Below are 9,304 nucleotides of genomic sequence, written 5' to 3'. Positions count from 1 at the left end.
TATTACTGTCAACCCTAGAGGCCCCATACTCTAATTGCTGTGCCCTAGTTCTTCCCCAGGGAAACCTCTGACTTTCTGTTCACTTGGCTACTTAATTGCAGGCAGGCCTACCTGGCCAGGCCCAACAGAAAGGAAAAGCCTTTTGGTTACAAGGTAAAATAAACCCTTCCAGGTGGGTGTTCAGCTCGTGCTCTGGCCTTAGTCCCTGGCACTCAGGAGAGGGCCTACTTTGATCCCCTGACCAAAGATTCTCAGCCCCCTGCGCGTCCATTCCTTTTGATCTCCTTTGGATTATGGGTAACCCACTTCGATGGTTTGCCTTGTCAGTGACCTGAAAATCTAGAAGTTGGTGCCACAAGGGTCCAGAGGGAGTACCATGGCACTGGCCTCAGGTCCCTGGGATGGGCAGGGTTTTCTTCTCCAACTGAGGACGGGTAAAGCCAAGCCGAATATGCACCGATTTAGAGGGGGGGATCCGGTTATAAGAACCTTTGCGAGGCTCTTCCTGGTTTCTCAATGGGTTAAAGCACATTGTGAAGCTCTCCGAAGCTACTGTAGCAGGAGTGGGATCCCTTGCCCGGGAGCTGACCTCTGCTGACCCGCCCGCTGCTCCCCTCAGCAGTGTATTTCGTCAAGCTGCCTGTTCTGCTCGCCACTCTGTCTCTGGTGAAGCCTCTCACCCACCACACCTCTGGCCCATACCCGTTCTGTAGGCATAAATAAATAAAACCTTAAAAAAAAAGAAGAACCTTTGCTTGTTCTCATCTACCTATAGCAGTTTCCCAAATGTTCCAGAAGATCTTGGGGCTTTTCTGATTAAAGAAGGGTGAAGCGGAGCCCTGGGATCTCCAACTAGAATAGGTGCTACAGGTAATAATTGTTCTCAAGTTACCTGAGAAAAAACATCAATTGTTTCTTTTGGGTAGGTACTTTGGGTCCCTACAGCAATCATTAATGCAAGGCCAGAGGCCATGGAGGATAAAAACCAGAAATAAGCTGAGGCTTTGGAGCTGAACTCTTTGGGTTCAATTTCAGTTGTCCCACTCATTAGTGGGGCCCAGAGCCAACCCCTTAACCCCTCACTCTCTTACTTCTTCCTGTGTGGATCAAGCATGATAATAACACCACTTCATAGGCTGTTCTGTGGATAATGTGCTAATGTGCCTAATGCACTTAGTTTAGTGCCCTCCATACACATGGGCACTCGATAAACATTAGCTATTATTATCCCACAGACCAGAGACTGTGGAGTGGCAGCCCGTAAGCCAAATCTGGCCTAGAGACCTATTTTGTTTGGCCTGCACATTTTCCTTTTTAATTGAGCCAACATTTGAAAACTGGTAGATTCCTGGCATTTTCAGGAGGTTGAAGTCCTGGCACACACGCGGCCTACCTCCCCCTCTGGCAGCCAGTGCCTGCAGAGGGTCCCATGCCCTCTTTGGAGGGAGCATTTCTCCTTTGTTCGAGCGTGATCCCTACAGCACTTATCACACCCACCTATGTCCCCAACTCCACTGCTATAAACTCCCCGCCAACACTTAACAGGAAGGTGCTCTATCCTAAACCACTGTTAGGTAGCAGCATCTCCAATGTTAAGTTCTCCTGAGAACTTCAGTCCAACTGGTCTCTCCTGGTGCTAACCTCATTCTGCACCCCTATTCTGTCTTATGTTTCTCGTCAGTCTGCTTCCCCAGATGGGGGGGGGGGCCCTCTGCCTAGCCCAGTGATTCCCATTAAAGTGACCGGGACACTTTTAATATCCAAGCCTGAACCCCACACACAGTTTTTCTGATATTAGTCTGGGTGGGGCACAGAAATTGGGAGTATTTTTCAAAAGCACGCAGAAGGTTCCAGTGAGCACCCTATTGTGCTCTTGAGACTAGTGACCAGTCATGGCCTCCATTCTTAAGGCTTAGCCATCACTTCCTGTGGACACACTCAGCCTAGGACTAGATGAGTCTTGTTTTGCTCCCGACTCCTGTTTAGTCTTGCTTGCGAATCAACTTGTGTTTAAAGCTCGCCTCCCCAAACAGACTGTAAACTCATGAGTGGGCGGATCACACCTCATACTTCTTTTGCATCCCCAACAGGACAACTGAGGTGCCAAGCATACCGTAGGTGTCTAATAAAAATGCTTCTTCTCAAATATTTGAGAGTGCAAACGTTTAAGGTGTTGCAGGGACTACACCATGAAAAAAATATCACACACTGACTTCTCAGCACAGACAGGTTTGGGGGAGGATTGACGCAGAGAACACCAAAGATGAGGCCGCAAGGCTGAGTGAGGGTGGTGCTGCAGGAAAGCACCGATTCCCTCAGGGCAGGGTGGGTGAGCAAGCCCCTGGGGAATCAGGGAAGGCTCCCTACAGGTGCCCCTTGAGGCAAACTTGCCGCCACCTTAAAGCCTAAGCCATGCCAGCATCCCAGTTGGGAGGAATGGGAAGCAAAAGCGGGAGAGGCAAAGATTTCATCATACCTCAAATGCTAGGAAAAAGGTAGTAATTAATTTGATAAGTCACAGAAGCATTTAGTGAAGGCTGCAATTCTGGCATCCTTCTAAAAGCCAGGCAGAGGGAGAGGTGAGAGGCGAGGGTGAAAACAGACATAATAAACGAGGGGTGAGGTTAGAGGGGGAGAAGGAGGTCCACAGGCAGTGTCGGCCTCCCCCCACCCCCCGGGCTGAGGACCCCGAGTTGGCCAGGGCCCAGGCAACTCCAGACACCCTGAGTTCTGCCATTCAGCTTTCAGCCATATTTACTATGCAGAAGTGAAATCATGGCAATAGCGCAATTCATTCATAGTACAACTTTATTAACATATTTAATCAGAAAGAAAGATTTTAATCATGACACTATTCTTCTGCTCCTTCTCCCAAGCCAGTCGGATGGCCTATAGAGAGATACAAAGACCCTAAAGGCACGTAGGAAGAAAACATACCATGGCCCACGCCCCCCTAACCACCATTTTTAGAGCTGTAATTGTTTTGGACAGACAGCAGGGCTGGTCATGAGAATAAGCCACAAAAGGACAGCCCAGAAGGTGAGTGAGGGCACAGCAATCTGTCTGTCGTTCATAGGGTCCTGCCCACATCAGGCACTGGTCTCAATACTTTACAAATATGAACTCATTTTATTTCCCTAACTATTAAATGGGTACAACTCTTCTCCCATTTTACAGGTGAGAAAATTAAGCAAGAGATCAAGTGATTTGCCCAACATCACCAAGCTAGCAAGTAGAGGCAGAATAAGAAGCCAGGCACCTGACTGCAGGCCTTGGGGGCTGCAGGTTACATACTAATGTTTTCCTCCATTCCTATAAGGCTGCCAGACCCAAAAGGCTCAGGAGGGGATGCAGTGGGCCCTCAGGAAAGCACGGAGAGGTAAAACCAGTAGGCTGTTTCATGTTTCCCATGAAGCTGTGTCCAGTCACCATTGGGGGAAGCCCTTTCACCAGCTGGTGAAGAGTATGTGCAGGGGACACGGCGAACTGGTAAGTGCTGGCTGGCAGAACCAGGGCAGTTATCAAATCTACACCTGTAAAGATAGATGCCAAAAAATCTGGGGTAAGTCAGCATCATCAATGGCCCCTCGCTGCTCACTGGTTGTGAAGCTGTATTTGCACATGGCATCTCTGGCTGGTGGCTCCAGAGCAGCCATCTAGCCCTGCCCTGAGGAGCTGATGAACAGCGGCCAATACGGCCACATTGGATTATGTTTCACTTTTAGGCTTCAGGGCTAGAAGTGATTCTATTTTTAAGCTTTCTCAGTCCCACAAGTAAAAGAAGACATTTTAAGTCAATTGGTTCTGGCTTGTAGGGGGATGATAACTTCCTCGGAAAGAGTTAACCGATCAGTTGCTTGGGTAAACCAGCAACCTTCCTGGAGGTAGGCGCAGAGAAAGGGCCCCTAGTCTATGGTTACCAGCAGGGACCTGTGGAAACCTGGGCACCTGCTCCTGAGGTGGTGGGCCCAGGCTCCACTGGCCCTCCCGATGAACGCTTGCAAAATCCTTTCAGGTCCTATTATTTGTAAAGGATACAGTTAGTTTTTTTTGAGCACCAGAAATGTGGACAATCCACTTTGCAATAGCAAAGCTTTAAAATGCTGTCATGTTTTTGAGAAGAGTCCACCATCTCCTTTAATGTCTAACATAGGTCCACTTATTTTGCATCTCTGAGGATGAACTGTTCACGATGAGTTGCTCTGTGAATAAAAACCTTTCAAAGGACACTGCCATCAGAGCACCTGCAGGAAACGCAATCACCCCCCAAAGCGACCTAACACAGCCCCTATAGGATGCATGAGACACGATGTTCAGTCCCTGAATGTAGCTTCTTAAAAATCCAACCTCTACTTCCACCTCTGGCCTTGTCACTAGTTAGCTGGTGAACTCGGGCAAGTGATTTACCTGCCTGATCTGAATTTTCTCACTTGCAAAATGAAGAGGATTGGGTCAGAAGATGACTCTCTTGCTGGACAGCTGTCAAATGTCATGATGCAAAGCGCATGGTAAACATCGATTACCATCTATGCTAACCTCAAGTATTGTTCTCAGTCAATACTCAGTCAATGCAATAACATACTGTCAAGTTTTAAGAATGTTGCCTGCACACAAATGGCCCTGGACAGTTGGGTTACAGCAGTAGAAAGCAGACTAAAATCAATTAATTTTTTTACCCTTGCCCTATTCCATCAGCCGTCAATTCTCACTGCTACCAACTTCCCACTAATAAAAACGTTGGTCTTGGTTTACAAAGCTGAACAGGTTTTGAGTTGGTCAGTCAAGTACATGGGTTTTGTGATGCCAACCAGTAGCTTGATCATGTCTCCTTCAAAGTTACATATTTTGGAGATGATTGTGGTGCCATGGCCACAGGACTGAATCCCATTTAAGACTGAGGCTAGAGGGAATGCATTCTCATAACTTACACAGTTCTTTGTGTTTGGAAATCCTACAGGCCGGGGGAGCCCATGTGAAGCAAAAGTGTGAACACAAAGTAACCAATTTCCTTTGTATTGAAGCAAAAGCAACATCCCTCTCTATCTCCCTCTATTAATCCCTGCTCCCACCTATAAATTTCCATCCCCAATGCAGCTGTACAACTTTTCTTTGTGTAACATACATTTTCCAAGTCATTCTTTGAAGCCCTAGAGAGCATCAGAGTAGCAGGAAGGAGATACAGTTAGTGGTTTCCTCTATTTACCACTTTCCCAGTTATCGTCCTTGAGTCCATGAAAAACGATTAGTAGGGGAAAAATGCTTTTTAGTAACTGTAAATACAGTCTCCAAAACACTATTTTAAGCTGCTAACAAGCATGAAAAGATGCATTAAACCACATGATTAGTACCTCAAAGAATTCAGGCAAGTCTCTCTTTAGAAACCGACATGAAGCAGAGAATGTGATAAGAATTGAAGTCCACCTTCCTTGTCTTGCATGATATGGGGCGACTTGAAGGGGAACTAGGAGGGACTTGATTTGATGAGCATATGCAGTTGATTTTCACTCATCCCGTGAAAAATGTTAGAAAGCAGGTTGGGACTTGGTGAGCTTGGGCAAGTGAATGTAAACTGGACACACAAATGGAATATTCGTAAACTGCAGTAAGTTAGAAAGCGAGCCAGAAAGTTAACTGTGCATACTGAAGCTTTGCCAAATGGGTCCAAATCCTTGGGAAAGGGGTTAAAGGTGTAGATGGCAGAGCTCTGGAAGGCAGCTTTGCTCACCACTCTACCAGCTTGTCCTTGGCATGGCAGTAAAAGATGGAAGAGTTAAAAGAAAAGGACCGCTTTCTGTCTGAGCATTGAGAAGCAAAGCAACTTTCTCCCAGTCTTTCAATTTCCAGGTGCTGTTATTTATTCATGTCTAAGCTTAGAGTATTATTTTCTGTTTTCAAGTTAGCTTTTATACAGCACATTAATCTCAGAATCTACTCTTCCAAGTATTACACAAGGTGACGATTTATAGAGAAACAAAAAAACTCCTTTCCTGTTCTCCAGCTTGGGTTCCTTAGCTCATCGGGCCACATTTAAGGGTGCTTTGTTTCAGAGGTTGATTAGAATGGCGCCCTTGGTTCTGATTATAGTGCAGCTATTTGTACTGCCCGAGTCTGGGCATTGCATTAGATTAAAACTTCCATTTTGGGATATGTAGTGACTAAAAATTCTCTCCTAGCTTCAAATTGGCACAAAGCATGTATCTCAGTAGAAGGAAGATTATTGAGTACTGAACCACAGGAACCCCATATTTTCCTTCTTTTATACTTGTATAGGGGGGAAAGAGACCCACCCACAGCACCTATGGTTTCTCCATTCGTAGGTAGAAATTTCAAGCATTGTGAGTTCCTTCCCAAAGTATAGTCAGTGGGTTGCTGTGACCAGATTAAATCGGATCTGACAGGCCTTGTCTTCTGCATTAATAGATCCCAAGGATTCTATGAAATCATTTCAGCTTCTTTTCAGAAGAGGAAGAAAATGATGAGGCCCTTTTGACCCCAGAAAATAGCACTTCTGAGCCCTGGTTTCGCGAGCATGCTTCCATTTCCAGCTGTTCCCCATCTAAAAGTGAATTCAGTGCATGTCTCTGAGTTGGTGATATTCAGCACTCTGTTCTACAAAGGTCAATTGGCCTAGACTGCCCCCCAAAGTGGGCAGGTCTATGGAGTGGAACTCAAGACAAAAAAGCAAGGATGAGTTGACATTAAAGTTATCACAACTCAAGCACAAGCCGCACTCAGGCAGGCAGCTCACCACCATCATCTAGACAGGCCTGTCACGCCCCAGTTTCTAACATGGCCAAGATGGCCATGTTTTGTTGATTTGAAAACCCAAATTAATTAGGTATAAACACTGAGTTGCATTTTATTTCCCAACACTTTCAACCATTTTACTCATATATGTCAACAAGGTGAAAATGTGCACTTGGTCTTAGACTGTTTCTCTAAGTTACTTAAAAAAAAAAAAAAGCATTTCTGAGTACCTTTTTTGGCACAACACTGTGCTGTTACACATGCATTCTCATATTGGACCCTTCTAAAGAACCTGCAAGTATGCAGTGTTACCGCTCTATTTTACAGAAAAGGAAAACTGGTTTGAGGGATGAAGTTATTTGTCTGAGGCCACAGAATCTGTAAATGATAGAAGCAGCACTGCTAATAAGGTGTTACTCATCTCTCTCTCTCTCCCATTTAAAAAAAAAAAAAATGAAGACTATGAAAAATATGCCCCTGGTTAAGGCCTCAGATGTTCTTGAGACAGAACTAGAAATCAGAAATAGGAGCCAGGTAGGTCTGCAGCTCTGGCTGAACTCAAGTTCTCAAACCTCTTCTTGGACTGTGTTTAAATGGTCTCCTTAGCTGGACTCTTGCTCTGCCCATCATAAGCTATCCCCATCCTCTGGCTCCTGCTTGGGGAAAGAATATCAAAAAAAATTTAAGACTTTTAAGGAAGTTTAACATCATTCTGACAAAAATAAATAAACTCTACATTCGGTGTTTGTAACTTTGGAATAATAACCTAATGGGAAGGAGGTTCAAATTTTGACATAACTTGGAAGTTAGCGGGGGTCATTTTTTATACCTAAAATACCTAAATACAATGAACTGCATATAAATTTGGCAAGACAGTTTTGGAGAACCGGCCAGATAGGCTGGCCGGGGTTCAAAAACAAAGAAGCAATCTGGTGGTCTCACAATTTACCACTATCAAAACTTCCCTCGTGTAAATCTGAACCCAGTCCAAGAAGTCTGTCAATAGCAGGTTGTTCTAGATCAAGTTTACGATATGGTACAGAATGGGGTAGGGGGCAGATACACTTAAAATATACCCAAACATGTTTAGGTCAAGTCAGTAATAGTTCATGATAATGAAAGCATGGAGTAGTCTTGTCACTCAGAATCCAGCCCACTGGATACTGTAGTGTAAGCAAGTGCTGTACTGTTTCCCCCCTGCTGGCAGACCCTAGTCACTAAAGCCTTGAGCTGCTTCCCCGAGACTCTATACCACACATTTCCAGCGAGTATCTCAGGGGCTGGAAAGCGCGGAAGATCCAACCGTGGGGGAAAAAACTGGGAAGAGGTAAGGAAATAAAAAATTTCATTTATTCCCAGACCCCTCTCATCTGCCAAAGTGCTGCCTCGGTGTTGACTTTCTTAAAGACCCCTGCAAAATCTGGCTTCTCCAAAAGAGAAACCCATGTGGCGCTGAGACAAGGTGAGGTCAACGGCTGATATTCTCCACCAACCATTTCTCCGAGTCTGGCCGGCTTCTACCTCGTGGGGGCCAAGTCTCACCACGAGGGTGAAGACAGGAGGCATGGAGGAAGGGAATGAAGGAGAGAAAAGGAGAACGGGGGAAGACCTGCGGGCCACACTTCTTTTTACTATCAACAAAAAGAGAAGCCGCATACTGACCTAAATCATCGCTCAAAGGCGCTTTATAAATTACAGGGACAAAGGGAGGGGGTGGCGGGTGGCCTGAGAACCCTACAGACACCCTACCCTCTGACCCGCCCCCCTCCCCCCTCCAGCACAAGGAAAGGAAGACAGAAAACAGAGCTCAACTCGGCCATCGGCGTGGAGCCCCCCTCCGATTTTCAATCGCCCATCCTTCGGCCCCCCTAGAAAAAATACACGTAAACACCATACCCACCCCCTGGGGCGGACACTCCCGGCCCGGGGTTCCTAGAACCGGAGGCCGGGGCATTTACTTAGTTAGATTTTTCTTGCTTACTCATTTCCCTCAAGCACCCAACCCCCCGTTCCCACTCCAAAACCCCGCTCGACCGCCTACCCTCACGGCTCCAGCCCCCCCACAGAATCCCGTGCCCCCGCGGCGGCGGCGGCCCCCGAGCCGTCCCGGTCACTAACCTGCTGCTGTAAGGGCATTTCCGAAACCAGCCAGGCTCCGGGGAGAGGTGGGGGGGCCGGCTGGAGAGGGGGCCCGGAGGGCCGAACAGACCCGCGGCGCCGGGCGAGGGCGGGAGCCCGAGGGGGGGTCGGGGAGAGGAGGGGAGGGTGGCCGTGCCGGGGGCGGGTGCGAGGGCGCCGGGACCGTCCCAGGCCAGGGAGCCGGCGAGCAGGAGGAAGTGGGTGCCCCCCTCTCCCCCTCCAGCGCCCCCTCCCGCCGCCGCCTCCTCCCCAGTCACAGGCGCGTCCTCCGCGCACGTGTGCGAAACGTCACCGGCGGGTCCCGGGGAGAGGGACAGACCCAGGCGGCGGGACGGGAACACGGCTGCCCCCGCCCTCCGTCGCCGGGGGGCGGGGAGGGGGACAGGGCGGGGAAGGAAGGGGCAAGGGGAGAGGCGGG

At 47.8% G+C, this 9,304-nt stretch overlaps 1 protein-coding gene across 2 annotated transcripts in view; it reads right to left on the bottom strand.

Moving 5' to 3' along the window:
• Positions 1-9,304, bottom strand: part of E2F3 (E2F transcription factor 3) — a 77,215-nt gene that overhangs the window by 66,608 nt on the left and 1,303 nt on the right. The window contains exon 1 of one of the 2 annotated variants that reach the window (XM_012732962.1): positions 8,866-8,936. The exons of the other annotated variant lie outside the window; for it this stretch is intronic. Within the exon in view, the coding sequence (XP_012588416.1) occupies positions 8,866-8,883 (18 nt within the window). The 5' untranslated portion in view covers positions 8,884-8,936. Of the gene's footprint in view, positions 1-8,865; positions 8,937-9,304 lie in introns of those variants that run through there. 2 annotated transcript variants of the gene reach the window in all.

The sequence above is a fragment of the Condylura cristata genome, unplaced genomic scaffold (assembly GCF_000260355.1).
Source record: "Condylura cristata isolate star-nosed mole 26May11 unplaced genomic scaffold, ConCri1.0 scaffold00037, whole genome shotgun sequence".
Classification (NCBI taxonomy): Eukaryota; Metazoa; Chordata; class Mammalia; order Eulipotyphla; family Talpidae; genus Condylura; species Condylura cristata.
The sequence above is the reverse complement of the archived record's forward strand: the minus strand, read 5'-3'. Positions and strand labels throughout refer to the sequence as shown.